This window comes from Athene noctua, chromosome 3 (genome assembly GCF_965140245.1).
Source record: "Athene noctua chromosome 3, bAthNoc1.hap1.1, whole genome shotgun sequence".
Lineage (NCBI taxonomy): Eukaryota > Metazoa > Chordata > Aves > Strigiformes > Strigidae > Athene > Athene noctua.
The window spans coordinates 15,751,559-15,769,030 of NC_134039.1; the positions used below are offsets into that span (position 1 = coordinate 15,751,559).

Below are 17,472 nucleotides of genomic sequence, written 5' to 3' on the forward strand. Positions count from 1 at the left end.
CTGTAATCTGACAGGATGAGAAAAGTCCCAAAACTGCTTATATCCAGGAGTGGTGGTGACATAAATTATGTTAAACCAGCTAGTCAAATACTAGTATAAACTTATCTCTGTTCTTCTAATGGATGCCAAGAAATCTTTGACCTTTCTCAAGGCCAAGAGGAACTTTAAGCGGTAATGGTTATTGCAAAGAACAGCTGGTGAGAAGACAGCTGTGGATTACCTTTGGAAAAAAGCCCAAACAATGGTACAGGTCAAAGATTAGAAGAGTCTCTCCCTTCTCCTGCTTTCAGGGTCAGTTTGGCTCTGGAAATAACACAGTTACCTCTGCCCTATGCACAGCCTCAGCTGGTCAGTCTGCCAGCTGCAAACTGGACGAAGCTCTGTGTTTCTGCAGGCTGTCCCTGGAAGGAGAGGAGACCTGGGTGGAGCAACCACATGGGTTCTACACAGAGCCTGACCAGCCTTATATTGACCCCAGCTCTCTCAAAGCTGGATTGACTCAGAGTGTCCTGGCCCGGGACCAAAATTACCAGTGGAGGGGACTGAGCCATCGTACAGAGCCATCGTACAGATCCATGAGAGCCAGTCCTGCTCTGGCACATCTAGCATGCAGGCAGCCTAATAAACTTCAGCAGGTGCAGGTTAGCTCCTGCACAGACATTTTCCAGTATGCAGATTCTCTTGAGTTTTCCCACTGTCTGAGTTTTATCTCTGTTCCCATTAAATTGAATAATGGATCATTGATTGGAGATAGACAAATTTATCAACCAAGTATCAGTTTTGGCTTACTTCATGGTAGAGCTGATCTAGTATGAAATTTCTATGTCAAGTCTTGCAAATACCCAGGTAACTCATATCTTAAGCTTGTTATTCAGAGAAACTCAGTATCTTAGATAATTGTTGGCTGGAAAAATTTCAACAACAATGAGATCTTCCACTTCTTATTTCTTAGTCTTCTCAAAAATGATTTGAAGAATAAAGGTTAAGAGATGTGAGTATACTGCTGAACTTCCATTTGCACACAGAGCTGGAGGCATCAGAAATATCTACATACTGCACAAAGATGCAGTAGGCCAGCAGTAGGATGCATCCAAAATCCTCATCTCCTGTCATCTCCACGTGTCCATTTTTTTTTCTTGCAAAGGTACTGGGGAATGTCCCACTGTTTCTACACTCCCAAGCTCCTGACAAAGGCTGCCTCCTGCTGCTCCTCTTCCTCTCAGCTCTTTACCTTCAGGAGCAGGTCAGACAGAGTAAATGTAACAGAGACCCTTCTGTTAAATGCTGCTCAGGAATAAAAACAGGTGATTGAGCTTATTGGAAGAGGTAGAGGATTTAATTGCTATTATAGCATTTAAGGACATGCTATCTATCTTGATGATTCCTACAAACCAACTTGTGGAGCATCACTAACAACTCAATGCATTTCCTGACACATAACACAGACAGACATGGTTCAGTAGGTCACTGATTCAGTGGTTTTCCAGAACATGTCAGGTTTCTTGGCTATGTTCTAGTGAGTTCTTTCATCTATACAACAGCTACACTATATGGAGTGGTTTTCCCCTCCTTATTTCCTTATTCTGCATGACTTGATTTCTACTTTCTTTTTAGGCCTGAATTACCCCCAACCTAGAGAGCTCTCCCCCCATCAGTCCATGTGCTTCAGTGGTAATGTGACTGCTAGCTCAAATTATATTGATAAAGCTATATCCCAGCCTTGCCCTTTGCTGTAGCTCATATTAAAAATATTTTTTTTTAAATAAAGAATACCTAGTCATTATAACATAATTAGTGAAATGCATTTTTCCTCCAGTTAGACTAACATTAAGAGGTTTCTTGTCAGCTTTGTAGGCCTTTTCACATTTTCTATATCACAATGTGTTTATTTTACAAATGGTTTCTGTGAATGCTTTAAATAATTCCTCATTAAATCTACTGAGAAGCTAAATAATGGGTTAGTAAAACAGCAGAAATGGAAATGGTAGAAGGTGAAAATATATGTTCAGTTCCCTTCTTTTATATACAGTTCATAAAAATCACAGTTAGAAAGGTCTGATGATTTGTGAAATACTTACTAAAAGACACACATCTTAAACATTTTAGAAGAGGAAAAGAAAGGTCTTAAAAACACAGAAATCACCACACTTCTGTCTTGTTGGTTACCCATCTTTCACAGAAACATAAGTGTCTAGGATACATTTCAGAGGTCCACAAGTACATCCAAACCAAAAAAATACTTGCACTATTTTATGGGCAAAGAAAGGCCTGATCCAAAAGTTAAAGTCAGTGGGAACAGTAACTTTAGTAGGCTTTGGAATAACCAACATAAGGTACAACTATAATATTTCATAGCCCTAAAAAATGTAGACAGGGAGATACTTACAATCAGGGATACTAATCTGGATTAAAGAATTGCTGGTGAGCTTACTCCATACATCACAACATCCCAGGGAACTGCTCTGCTAGAGAGCTAAAATATCAGCATGTCTAGTTTAAACAGAGACTCACTTCAGCTTTGCCTATTTTATGAGATGAGAAGCACAACATTGAATATTCCTGTATATTTGATGGCAAAACCCAGTAAGTTATGAAACCACATTAAACCTTGTCATAAAAGAAGATAGAGATGGATGGCTTTTGTTACTAACACTGTCAAGATACTTCAATAGCTGTTTTAGTTAATTGATAAGACTGGATTCCAAAGCCCAGAATTTTCATGGAAAGTTGACAAATATCTGGTAACACACCTTAAAGATACGATGTGTCATCTGCATACCTGTTTAGTTAGAAACAACCAGAAGTCTAATAAGAATTTACTGGAGAACTTCAACAAATTATGCTAATACTAACCATTCCATCAGGCAATGGCATCATAACTTAGATAACAGAGAAAATGTCAGTAACCTTTTAATCAAAACATACAGTAGTAAGGCATGGATTTCACTGCAATCTTTTTTTCTTTTTTCTCTTTTGTAATGTTTAACAAACAGATTGGGGCTTCTATTAATTTTTTTTTTATTTTGGAGCTGCTTTCTTTATATAATAAAAATACAAATAGAAATTAAATGAAACTTGTAGAATTGCAGTGAATTCATGCCATAATAGCTAAATTATATTGAAGTAGCTAAATTATATTGATCAGCATGAAATGTATGGTTTTTGTCTCATCAGTGATAACTGGAAAGCTAAATATAAGAGAGGAAACGCATAGAGCAAAAAGGTCTTATTCACAGTGGCACCAAGAGGTAAAAGTACATTTAGCCAGCTGACTTCTTCACCAGTTACAGCCAGCTAATGTCCTTGGCAAGGATACTGTTCTTCAAATTCAAAACGGCCTCCATAAGGACAATGTACCATGCTTGAAATGGCATAAATACGCAATGCTCATTAAACTTAGTTAAATGAGCATATCAGACGCAGGACATGGCCCTGAGAGCAGGAAGATATGTACATATGTCTGTATATATGCACTAATACTGCTCCTTAAACAGTGAACACATATATACACAAATATGGCATGTTTACAAAACCCACAGAAAATAGAACAATGCAGAACAAAAAAGTGAACACAGATAAGTTAATAATGGCTGAATTATCTTTTTTGTGAAGGGCATCATATTCAGGTAAAAAATGCTACACCTGATTAAAAAAAAAAAAAAAAACAACAAAAAACCAACCCACTAAAAAAACCTAAAATCCATTTTTCATGGAGAGTAGAGACAGATTAGACCAAGATCAGGTGAGTCTTACAATAGCCAGTACCCTGTCTGATAACACAAGCTGAGACATCTTACAGGTATAGGATCACCATCAATACAAGTACATTCTCAGTAGATAAAAATGCAACATATTCGTAGCCAAGGACTCAGAAAAATCATCCATAGATCTCTAATGAGGCAAAGGGTAATTTGCACTGGAGTTGTCAGAATAAAGTTGAGGAGTTTTTTAAACAGTAATGGTTCTGAAGAACTTTCATGCTCCAGCTGCTTTGCACTGCTTGGAATGAAGCAAATCAAACTTACCTGCCTGAACAATTCAGAGCAGACTGGCCTGACTAGTTAAATATTATATGGCTGCATACCTTATTCAGTAGTGGTGGCCCACTTAACTGCCTACCCTGCTTTTCAAGAATAAACTGTTTCACTTAATGTACAGACAAATCCATATTGTTCATAAACTAGAATTCAGAATAAAATTCATTAACACAAAATCAGCATAGAAAAAGATCCTAGTTACATTGCTTTTCATTTTCATTAATTCAGAAAATTCCTTCACAAAGGAAAAGTAAGAAATATTTAAAATTGTTCACTGGGTGACCTGAGCAATCATAAAGATCTACAAAGCACCCTCCTAGCAAAATTCAGATCTGAGCTGATAGCGCTCCTCAAAGGACTTCTGCCACAATCATTTTTAGAAGAAGCTGTGCTTTCCTCTACGTTCAAATTTCTAACAGTCCTTGTGTTTCAAAATTGAGAAGTGCATAAAAAAGTAAAATTGAGGTACTGAAGTAATGTCTATAGTACCAAGGCTTAGAAATCTGTGAGGAGCTTTCTGACATTGGTATTTAAGCTCAGAAACAAAACTGGAACTATTTTTGGCAAAATATTCCCAAACAAACAAAAACCGTGCACAGCTAAAACCCTTGAACTTAAACCCTTTTCACCACACAGTGAAATAAGACCTAAACCTGCTATCAAAAATTTATTCTCCCTACCTTTCTAATGCTGTCAGGTAGCTGTCTGCAGACAGCCTCTGCTGTGGAGTGTAGCGTCAGCCTGAACCTCCCTCAGTCATTTTCCCAACACCTTCATCCAAAAGGGAAGGGTAAAAACAGCTTCATTTCCTATCAATAGCTTCTACCCATAATATGCCTTTTTAAGATGCTTTCTTATATCTTCACACACCCTAAACTAGATGAAGAAGCAAGAAGGAGGAGCCAAAGCCAAGAATCTTGCCCCATATGATAAATTCCACTTTAACAATTATTTTAAGAAAAATATATAAGAAGGAACATGAGCTTCTGGTTACACAGAGAGTACCATTTTACAGAATATTTCTGAAAATCATATCCTAAACACTATACTTCAAAAAAGCTCCAAGTCCAGAAAGAAAAAATTAAAATAGCAGTACAGCATATTCCTCATCCCTTAAACCAGGATAGATTACTTAACACTTCACATGGCCTATCAAAAGCCCTTAATTCCCTGTAACACTAAGGATCACCCTGCTCAGCAGACTGTCTGCTCCTAATTGTGTGAAATTTTGTTTGTGCTACATCAGATGAATGTATTCTGAGGTTTCTAACCCATTGTCCACAGGTGAAACCACTTTCAGCGTAACAGGTAAGTAACAAAGACAACTGTTGAGCAATTCCCCTTGAGTCCCAGTTTAAAGACTTAACTGGAAGACTTCTTAGGACCTCCATATTTGGGTGACTAATTTTTTTCATTATAACTTTACTTGTTAGCTTTAACAAATAGTTTCTATCTACAGATGCTGTAAATTAGCTCTTAGAGACACTACTAGGAACTCTCAATAGGAATTTCCTTCAGCATAGAAGTTCTGTATATTAAATTAAATTTTATCATAAAAAAGCAAGCCAACAAACAAAAGCCAGTTATTTATATTGTTTTGTTATTCATACTTGATTTGCCTATAAGCACAGAGCTGTAGCAGTAGTCTCGGATTACTTTTATATTAAGATTATATACTATATACTCTTAATTACGTATGATACATGGTGAGCTTAGTGCTTGAGCAGTTGCTGTACTATTATATAGGCACTCCTTGTGTTGTCTTTATATTCCACATGAGTTTCTTGTGAGACTCAAATGCTATTCTGTAAATCAGCCTTGAAAGACACCTGAAAAGCAAGCAAACTTTTGGGTTTAACGTGCTTTCAGAAGTGAGCAACTCCACAAAATTACTTAATTTTGCAGTAGTTTTGCACATGAAGACCAATGAAGAACAAGAAAATCTAAACCCTCTAAAACAGAAACTTGGGACTGGGGTAAACTAGCATAGTTCTGTTGAAACCCATGGGGCTAGCCTGGGTTATGTCAACTAAGCATCTGACATCAGCTGGGCTTTGAATTTGAGATCAATGTGTCACATTTTAAGGCTACCTTTCCCTTTTCTATTTTAATAAAGTAAAATATATGACTGTACAGAAGGGAAAGGTTAGCTTCTTATGATCTTAATTCCTTGGAAATATAAAATGCTTTACTATTCAAAGTGTTTTCCTGTGTGGGATTTTAAATAATGAAATCTGCCCTGTGGTACCTACAAGTGTAAACAATATGGAAAAGAAGCATCTACCACAGTTTGTTCGGGGGGCACTTCAACAAAGCAGAGACTCTCAGACAGATCACAGTTGACCCTTTAACCACTTCTGTTTAAGGGAGAATGCTGCAGCCATTAGTTACTCTCCATCTCATAAGCCTGTGGGGAAACCTTTTTCTTCAGATATATCATCCACATAAGAATCTTGACTGATTTAAGCTAAAATTACAGAACTTTATATTCAACTTTTAGAATCTCCATGCTAAAATAACTGACAGAGAAAAGAACAGTATCAGGGCACCTACAGCAGAACTTTTCTGTCTCATTCTTTCCTTGAAGCAGTCAAGAGAAGCATATTTCATATTTGGGACTGTGGGATATTATGAGACATCTAGTGACTTTATATTCAAGGAGTCTCAATGCAACTGCAAAGGAAAGGTCATTTCTAATACAGTGTTAGACACTGTAAAATCCAGCCTTAGTCTTTCTATACGCCCTGATTTCTTCACATAGTTATGAAAACATCCACATGCAAAACTGGGCTGGAATTGTGTTGGGCACAATACCAGCTGGTTCTGCCTATCAGAAGAATAAAGACTTTAAAGTGTAAAAATGATACAAAATAACAGAAGAAAAGAAGAAACACACAGCAAAGCTAAATCCATACTAGGACCTAGGGGAAATGAAACATGATACTTTGAAAATGAACTGAGTGGTATTTTAGCCACGTGGTTAGTAGCTATTACTTCAGTTAGAAAGCCCACATAAATTTATACTGCCACAGCTTGATGTCACAGGGACATGAGTGCTCATTTAAAGTTGAGGGCAGTCAAATGGACACCAGGTAGGAGATAACACTCTCTTTCTTGAGAGGTCTTTAATTCACCTGGTCTTCACTAGTGAGTCTTCATGCCAGGGTCTTCCTCTGAAGAAGGCAGCAAAAAATAATCCCAGGTTTCCTCTACCAGGTAGCTGGCAGCAGTCAAAGCTGGGGCCAGAGCATGGTGCAAGTAGCTCTTCTGCCAAGCACCAAGTGCAGAAGAAGGTGCAAGAAAAAGACAGACACAGCTTGTTGCTGCATGGGGAACATGGGGCAGTGGACCCTGCCGGTTTCTCCCTCTACCAATTTCATTTATTTTGGCTCTTGCTCTCCATCAAATGCATTCCCAGCTACAGCCTCCCAGTTCTCACAACACTGGGACCTAATGAAAGTATAGGGAAGCCTGCACATCATATGGCTGAAATATTCATTTGAAGGAAATAGTTCACAAATTTAAAAGAAAAAAACAAAAACCTAACTGCATTTAATTTAGGCTTCATTGCTCCTCCACTTCAAGGACGCAGCCTCAAGCCAAGCTATACTCTACTCCATAGTGTTTGAGTTTGGATGCTCTTCTTTTGCATCCTCTCTGATAAAGCAGCAGGTGTGAGTTGCTACGTTTCTTGTTGGCTTGCTTGACTGCACAAATCATTTGGGAACAGAAACTCTTTCTGATACAATGCTTTTAAACATTCCCTATAAAAGCAGCAGAAACATATATATAGTTAGACAGATGGCAAAAAATATCCTACTTGGCACATCATTCCTTCGATCTGTTAACAACAGTAAGAAATCTTCCAGAAACTGGTAAAAAAGTGCTGAAAAACTCTGTACCTCATCCTCAACCTGATTATAACATATCACATATTTTACCATTTTACTAACAATTTTGCAGTACAGTAAATTATGTTTGCCTATCTGTTGAGCACAGTTCTTTTTTAAATCATTATTTCTTCCAGCCACTGAATGGCATTTGCAATATACAGTCAGGGTTCTTAACACAAAGGTCATCCAGTCCTTGGATTAAAATATGTTTCTCCTTTTTCTGGCATTCTTGTAAATTGATTATATGGGAAGTACAATTGCAATTAGAAGAGTCTTGTAAATTGTATATTAGGAGATTGCCATTTTTTGGCCTAGATTGTCACATTTTCAAACTGGGGAGTTTGGTTATACAGAAAATGCAAAATCCAGTTCTTTAAAGACATGTAATTGTCCCTCAGAAAGAAAATCATCCTTATGCTGTTGTAGGATGAAGTGGAAAGAATATAAGAGACACCACCATTGTTTAGGAAACAGATTCCTGTCAATCGGGTAAAAAAGGAGCACAGGGTCTTCCATTGCCATCAGAATACAAAGGAATTGCTGAAAGATCAGTACCCTTTATTTTATACATTTTAAAGTCTTTGTTTCTTTCCCGTTTACACCTTTATCTCTCCAGGAGCCAATTCTTTGATTTATTTACTGCAACACTCCTTAGGAAAATGTCTTGTTTAGACTCGCTGCAGTTTTACAAGTCCTGAGTGGGTGTTACTTGCATGGCACTACTCAAAGGCAGCTGTGATATTGCTGGCATTGAGTGAGAGATGTAACATACTATAGGGTATTTCTCAGCTTTTCAGAATTAACTTGAGCAGAAGTCACTTTGTGGGTTTTTAGCTTTTATATTTTCTACTTATGTTTTTTGTATATAGCAAATTTCAAACCAAAAAATGAAAACATTTACCACCAGACAAGAGTGTGCACAATAAAATGCTAAAGGTTCTGCTCAGGCACAGAAGAGAAGTAATTATTAGCTTGTCTGTCAGGAGAGGAAATATGTCACAACCTTTGAAATGGCATTCCAGTTTGCATTTCCTTTCTATGCCTTGTTCGAAGCAGATACTACATTTTGGCAGGAAATGAAGAACAAAAGCTTCCTGCAAAGATAAGCTACATGACTCAATTTATATAAACTAAACCTTCTGTGAGCTTAACATTACCCTTTAGAAAAACCTGATTGAATGCTCCAGGGTGAGCAGAAGACAGATGCTGTGTAGGCTCCTGCACACTGCCAATCACTCCCTCACTGGTCCTCACACATCTGACTCCTCTGTCCTGTTGGGTTTGTGTCTTGCATGGGGACTATCAGCACAGCCACCAGACTAAGCACCACCCAGGCACAGGGGTGCAGCCTCTGTGGATGCCAGCGGGACTGCACCCACCTATACCACAGCAGGACTTTCCCCACTGCATCTGGAACCAGTTTGGGCTGCTGCCAGCAGAATGTCATCTCCTGCCACAGGTGATGCAGGAGGAGACATTTTGCTTTTCACGTCTCAAGAAGATGCCCAAATTAGATTGCATCTGCAGTGCTGGGAGGGTCCCCTGCTCTGCTAGCCACTCAGCACCACATGCACCCAAGGAAAAAATGTTTACCTGGTGTGGCCACGGTTAACCTTTTTTCCTTGCTGAGACGGTGCCCATGGATGAATTCACTCATGGAAGGGGGACCCCTCAGAAGAAATGATTCTGTGGAGGCGGGATGAGGGGGGGCTCTTAATAATTTCTGGAGGTAGGTCCCTGAAGTCCTGGGATGGCTCTGATCACAAAGGGAAGGTGAGAATAGTCTTGCAGGAGATCCAAGAAAAATACATATGGAAACAAAAGAGTTTTACTTTAATTACCTTTCAAAGCCTCATGAATGACAACATCATGTAAATTTGCTTAACAGGTAAAAACCAACTAGTGTTGCCACCCCACGTTGTTTCCGCAGCAGAGCACCTTGCCTGCATTGGAAATCCTGGTTCATATTAGGGGAGGAGGAGATGAGGTTGAGTTATATCTCAGCATCCTGGAGTTGACATGTACAAGGCTCCCTGAATATTCTCTTGGTTTTGCATTGTGACTAGAACATACGAGAAAAGGAAATGACTATCTAGGACTTCTCTTAACAGAGCGTCCTCTTCATCTCCAGAACCATGGACATCCCCACAACTATAAGGCTTTGGTGGGGCAGTCACAAGACAAGATGAGAACTCACTGCTTGAACAGTGAAATATTTGCATTAGGTTATGAATGGCAGCCATTGCCCTTCAAAAGGTTTCTTGCTCCCATGTAGAAAAATTGATCTGAGTGAACACATCCATATTCTTTTGGCACTGATGAAGAACAAATGAGCACCAGAGCTTAACAAAGAGATGCAGCTTCTTTTGTGTTAAGCGCTGAAATGCTCACAGAGCACAATCCTTTTTTTATTTCAGATGCTAATTACGGAAAACCTGAAGGAAAACTTGTTAAAGAAAATACATTCACACCAATATTAAAGACATACAAGATACACTGGGACACTGACAGAATATAGTTCAAAACACTGCATTAAGGAGGAGGAAATAACATAGTGAGTAGGTGGATCAGAACCACATGTTGCCAGGCTTTGAATTTCATATTCATATCCTCCCCACCTCCTTCTCCCCAGTCAGAGTATGAAAAAAAAAGAAAAAAGAATTATAATGTTTACAATTCAGTGAACGACTTTAATGAAAGTCTGGCCACTGCACTGTACTGTAAAGATCACTGCATGCATACCTTTTCCTCTGAGTGCCACTGCTGACCAGTAAGTTTGGTTGCTGTGGGCCCTGACTATGCAGGAGGAAAGTGTCTATGCTTGGCACGGTGGCTGATGCCTCCTCACTTACTTTAGGGCTGCCGATCTTGCTCTTTCCAAGCTTGCCTTTGCTGCGTCGGGACTGCTCATGGTCGAACTCTAAATCCTCCAGTCGCTGGGTAAGGGCAAGTTTTTGCTGGATAGCCATGCGCAACAGAGAGTTTAGGGTCTTCTTCTCATCCTCCGCAGCTGCTAGCTGCCTCTGCATCTCATCCAGCTGCGTGACGTACTCATCACACCTGAGAAAACAAACAAGGCAGATATCTGGGGAACCAGTCCAAGAACCAACTGTACTGGTGGTCACATTTCTGGACTGCAGTTAGAGGGGCAGATTCAGATCCAAGCTTTTGCCAAACCTAATCCTGAAGCAGATAGCCTGAATTCTTCCATTCCCACTTTGAACAAATTTGAACTTGGATCTGAACGGATTAAGATTTAACTTTATCAGTATCACTCACAGAAAACAAGCATAGAAAATAATTTCAGTTTTCCTTCTCAAAATGTGTGACCATAAACTTTTGAATTATGGCAAACTGAGCGATGAAACTAATTTCCCTGAAACTTTAATCTTTTCCTGGGGAAACAGAAATAAAGTATACTCAAAAATTCATAGTTATTCTTCACACACAAACACACACATATAAATACTGCAGTCTCCTTTTGAATAATTCAGGCACTGGAGGAAAATTACTAAGTCAGCCATAGTTTCAGCTAGAGTTTCAGTATTATCATTCTTCTACAGGACCTTAATAAGCATTGTCTTTATTCAAGCTTCAAGGAAGAGAAATATTTCTGCAGTGTTGGTTGACTTAAAGACATCTTACAGCTTGCACACCTATTTCTGCTCCAAGCCATGAGATGGCTATTGATGCTTTAGCCAGTTTCTTTTACAGAGACATTAGAATGAAATCACCATTCTGGAGATTAAACTATATTAATCTGAAAAAGGAATTACTAGAATGTCTGTGTTGTCAGAGTTTTAAAGGCTCATTTTTTGTAACCAGATAGATCCTGTATCCATCCTGCTTATTCTTTCCTGCTTTCCTCTTTGTCTAGAAGACGCCTTTTTTCCAAACATGCTTTCTTTTGAAAATTTAAAAAAGTAACATCTGCAGCTATATCTGCAGCACAGTGCCACTAGAGGAATGAATTGCCTTGCTTTAGTATGTCAATAAGCCGATTTTCTTTTCAGAAAAAGATTGGTTTTCTTCAGGCCTTAGGATGTGTTCTTGGTATCTAGGCACCTGCTTTCTAAAAGCGGCTAAGAGCGGTTAAGAAATATATGCTCCCTGCAGATGGATATTACTAAAGCAGATTTAGATAAACCGGCTTCTCATTACTTGCTATGACCATACTAGCCCTAAAAATCTGAATATACTAAATGCTGTTAGTCAGCCTCATAATTGAGACAAACCTGGATATACTAGATGCTATTATTTGGCTTCATACTCGAGACAAAACCGATCTCATTAATACACCATTTTCCAACTGTTCTGATTAATTATATGCTCTTCCTAGAAGTCCCCCCATAATAGTAACCCCACATTCTTGGCAGTTCACTGGAGTGTTTGGGTGGTTCCAAGTCATCTGACCTCCACCACAGCTCTAAGTTTCCTATTATTTTTCACAAACACAAGGTCCATTGTCTCTGTGTTCAGTTGCTCAATTTTTTTTTTTTTTTTGAGAAAAAGTGTTCAGAAAGGTTAAACCTAAATCAGCCAAGTAAAGGCCATCATTAACTTTAGAAACTGCTGAATTAACAATCTCAGATCTCCTTGAAGTCTGCAGCAGTGAAGGTTATTCCATGTAGTGGGAGGTAGCTACCGCCTGCAGCCATGGCATTTCCCTTCACTGAAATATTCCCTGCTATGTGTAAGTGCAGGATAAAAAGAGAAGTGTTTTCAATTAAAAAAAGAAAAATGCATTACACACATCCATATTGTCTTTAGCCCACATGTTTTACAAACATTCGTGAAGTCTCACAGCATAACAACGAAGAAAAAGGTTAAGAGCTCCTAAGAGAGATGACTTCTGGCATGGCACAGACCACTGCAGACCAAACAGGGCTCCAGGAAGTACTAGGGCTCTAAACAGTACTAGGGTCTTTCAGAAATGCTCAAATAGTAGTGAATGACAAAAGTTAGGTTATGCCCTCCTGAGTCAGAGCTCTTTCCCAATTTCTCCCTTGCCCCAGGACAGGTGTAAGCTGCAAGTGACTATTAAATAAACAGCACTGTTACCTTGCTGTCTGCTGGTCTACTTATTGCCAGAGCAAAAGTCAAGATTTCACCTGTTTCTCATTTCTCTTGTCTCAGAAAGGAAGCAGACAGACACATAAGCCCACTTATTTTGTATGAACTGATCCAAGAAGCTTATATAGGAGTTTAAGGGATTTCTAGTTCCATCTCTCTTGTCTAGGAATGCAACCCAAATACCAAGTGAGGCTTATGTCTAATTTAGGTAACATAAACCATAGCAAAGCTTGAGCTAAAACCCAGTTACACTGACAGATCCCTGCTCTAGCCATATAAGCATAATTCTGTTCTGCTCATAAATGTTTTCTCATCTAGGATAGCTCCAGAACCTGTCTGAACTTCCTAGTCCATCTCTTCAGCACACTTTTTTCTTTAAATATTAATCACAAGAAAACACCTTGATGGATGGAGAATAAAATCAGTGCATGCAGTGTCAGAAAGATTTCTTTCTCTCTCCTTTTGAGTATCTCTATTTAGGCTGGGAAAGCAAGCATGTGTAGGGACTCAGTAAAACTAACTGTCTGAATCCCTTTAGGATCCTGCTTTAAAAGTGGTTCTTTCTCTCCATCAGCACTAGACTTCCTTTCCCAGGGAAATCCGTACTCTAGATGGGAAAACTAATGGTTTAAAGAGTATATTTTTTTATTTGCCCTCTGGATGAGTGCTGTCCACCAGCCTCACTGCTTCCCACTCCCAGAGCTCCTGCCTGGGTCACTGACTCGGTGTTGGAGAGAGGGGAAATGACAAGAGGGGCAGGAAAGGCTCTCACCATTTTTTCTGGTCTGGGACTCCCAGAAGCAGCCCAGAACAAAATAAGCAGGCTAAAGGCAGGGTCTGCAAATCTGATGGGCAGCACATGGCCCTGGCATCAAACAGGAACTTCAGCTCTGCTCTACCAACCCATGCATCCCACAGAAAAAGTTTTATATGCTGTTGCTTTCTTTTTCTTTTCTAAGAGAGGTACTTGGGGAAAGGGAGTTTGAACTGTACTGAGGACATATCCTTCGCAGGTCTGAAATAAATTCAGAAAGGGATCACAAGACTAATGAAGAGTCAAGGAGGAAGTTGTAGAGATCAGAACCACAGAAATTTTGGACTGGGACAAAACCAGTCCCAGAAGGAAAAAGAGCAAAAGTAGAGATACAAGCAGGACAGAAGGACTTTTGAGGGGGAGAAGAACTGAAGAAAGAACTTAAGGAATGGAGGGATGCACAAGTGTCAGGGAAAGACATAGAAAAAGGATGACTCCTGGTTTCTGCATAGGGGAGCTTTGGAGAAGTGTCATCTTTGCTGTTCAGACCAGAAACAGGTGTGTTGTGCTCTCCTTATAACATGGTATGACCTTCATCCAGTGCATTTGAGGAAGAAACTATACAGTTCAGCACCAGAACATCCATCTGGGGACCAAATGAACAGAAAAGGATGTTTATGAAAGAGAAAGGATATTGCTCTATCAAACAGTATATGAAATAATTTTCAGATCTATAATATAACTCTGCTATCAGAGTGGAGTATTGCATGTTCTTCCTACAGTAAAAATTCAGAAGTACCATGTGATGCAGGATAACCATGGAAACCACTGTTTTATTCAATAGAAGACTAAACAATTGCTTTTTTGTGCTGAAGGTTACTATTGCATATAATGTTACTGCATGAAAAATCTTAAGTCTTCTGTTTTCAGACAGATTTCTCTTCTTCAACAGTCATCTAGAGTATATAAGCTCCCTGCCATTTAAACAAATGCTATTCCAAATGGACTATTCAGAATGAGTCAATGATTTGAACATTTAGGAAGATTGATTTAATTATAAAGGCCATTATATTCCACAGTAAGGAAGGAAAATGAAAATTTTACAACAGAAAAATCTATAGGAGCACAATGATGTGCAATACCTAGCAGTGAATGACTTCTTATAACTGTGCTCAGAAAATCCTGGGCAAAACTTATGACCTCAGGGACAGGGACATGTTCCATAGGCTATGCACTGAGTGTTTAATCACTGCTGCATGGAGTTTACCAACAGCAGTAAATGTTTTGGGTGGGGCTTATCTCCACTAACATTAGACATTTACAAAGTAGAAATCTGTAACTCAGCAAGTCACCCAGATTCCCTTTCTAGTTCATAGAAGAGAAACAGAAGCTTCGTTGCATCCTACAGGCAAGACATACAGAAAAGGCACCTAGATGGATGGCATCATTTAAGGCTAATTCTCACAGAAGAGATGCTGCTGTCTCCCACCAGCTTTAGGATATGCCTTAAACCCAGCAGAAGTGTGCGCTCAAGATACCCAAATATGGTAAAGAGCATTCAGTACATCAACAACCTAACATTCCCTTTAAGTAACAACTTCAAAATCTTTGCAAACTTCTGTTAACTCGTAGGTTGATGATTTATGCTCCATGCAAGACCCTTATTTGCTTTATGCTCATGATGCCACTCCTCTACTCTGGAGTTAGTAGCCTTCCAGGTAGTCTTATGAAGTTAGTACATTCACGTATATTCTTGAGTAATGAGTTTGCAAATAAAGACTGACACATGCATTTCTAAGACACACACACAACTTTCCTTTCTTGAAGAAAATCTTTAGATGACAATGAAATCAACGGAGCTACCTTGGTTCACACCACCTGCTGAACTGGTTCTTCATTTCCATTATGGCACTACACATACTCTTCTGACGATGAACCTATGATGAATTTGTACACAGCACCAATGTCATGGCATGTAAATGTTCCTTCTCCTTCCTTCTCACCTCTCCCAGCTGCTGCTGCTGCCACTGTCACTAAGCAACAAAGGAGCTTAGAAGGCTGGAAGAGGTGAGATGGCACCTATATACCACAGGGAACACTGGAGACATGTTAGCATGGGGCATGAAGACATCTTATCACTTATGGACTAAAGCACAAGCAAGAAATCTGCATTGTGTTTGTCTGTAAGGTGAAAAAAAGCCTTGATATAACAGAATAATTTCCTGAGGATAGTAATTTCCTTGTGTATTTGGAATTAAGAATTTATTGCTGAAAACAATGGATCTTTTAAAAAAATTATTTTTAGGTAACTTGTAAAAAGCAGTTAAAACTAAAAGCTTTTCTGAATAAGGTGTGGGAGAAGGAAAGATGAGAGATGATTAATTACTGTCCTGCCAGGAGGAACTGTGTTACAGAAGATAAGTGAAACTTTTATCCTGCAAAGAAGAAGATAATAAATTGAATATCACAGTGGGAGAAAATAAGAATTCATGCTGGAGTGGGAAATTGCTGTGGCCTCACAATTATTAGTGCTGGATTACAGCATAGGCTAGTGCATGAAATAGATTTTACTAGTGGTAAGTAATCCATCTCATGATAATGAAAACATGAGATTCTGAAGATCATCATTAACCATACGATAGCTTGATGACAGAATCACTGCATACTTCTGAATGTGAAAATCAGCCACATAAATCTACTCTTTGATTTCCACTTTAAAAAGCCCTATAAATGCAAATATACTGGAGGCATACATTGTCATTTATAACACTTTACTCAAGGTTGTATTGACATTGCTATTCTCCAGCTTTATTTTCCAAGACAGGCATCTCAGTAGCACTTGAAAGCCTGCAGGTTTTGCACAGTGTGCACTCTAAGTCTCATTCACCTTCATTCAGCAAACCTCTGACCTGGCAGAAAATAGTTTCTGTTTCTCCTCCTAAGCACTCAACATGCACAGCTAAATCTGTTCTCACTTAGCACACACATACTTACTTTTACAGTACTGAGCCAGATGGTTAAACCGTTTCCCTTACCTGGTTGCAAACATTGCTCTCAAGGATGAGAAGGTTGCTGCATCTTCCTTCAAAGCCTTTAATTCATTCCGCAGTTTGGTCATGGTTTCAGTCACCATTGCTTTTTCATTTTCGTATTTATTCTTCAAATTGGCTAGTGCCACTTCAGCTGTCTGAAAACACAGACAAGGATATATGCTTATGAGACAGATATCTGATAACAGCTAAGATGCCATGTTTGATTTTACTTTTGATTTCCTTCTTCATTCACATGGTAAAAGAAGTTAGAGCTGAGCTTCATTGCACTGCACCCTTTAAAGTCCTCTTTTAAGTTGTACTCCATGACACCAGGAAAAGGAGAAAGCAGTTGAAAAGAGGAAACCAATTCCAATGACCTAGCAACAATTTGACGCCTTAAATGTTTCTGCAAAACCGTGCAGTTGTATGTTGAAAACTCAGGCAAGTGAGTCAGTTACTACAGTTTAAGGGGTTGCTACAGCTTAAGGAGCTGTTACCATGTCATTTGAGCTGCAATAAACAACCAGGTGTGTCCCCTGACTGTACTGCAAACAGGACACACAGCACTTGAGACTTGGCCTCCGTAGCCACATGGGTGTTAACCCACGTGTTTCACCTCACACGTCTAACCAGCTGAGCCTTTCCTTGGGCATGGTGGCTGCCAGGACCTGGCAGCTTGTTTT

General features: G+C 39.2%; 1 protein-coding gene across 6 annotated transcripts in view; it reads right to left on the minus strand.

The window, feature by feature from the left end:
* The window catches only part of BICD1 (BICD cargo adaptor 1), a 198,320-nt gene that overhangs the window by 16,955 nt on the left and 163,893 nt on the right, over positions 1-17,472 (minus strand). For 2 of the 6 annotated variants that reach the window (XM_074902058.1, XM_074902063.1), the window contains exons 6-8: positions 16,793-16,944; positions 10,673-10,990; positions 9,524-9,714 (exon numbers count right to left, since the gene is read on the minus strand). In XM_074902058.1, coding sequence (XP_074758159.1) covers positions 9,524-9,714; positions 10,673-10,990; positions 16,793-16,944 — 661 coding nt within the window. The remainder of the gene's footprint in view (positions 1-9,523; positions 9,715-10,672; positions 10,991-16,792; positions 16,945-17,472) is intronic. The other 4 variants (XM_074902060.1, XM_074902061.1, XM_074902059.1 and 1 more) reach the window with 3 other exon arrangements.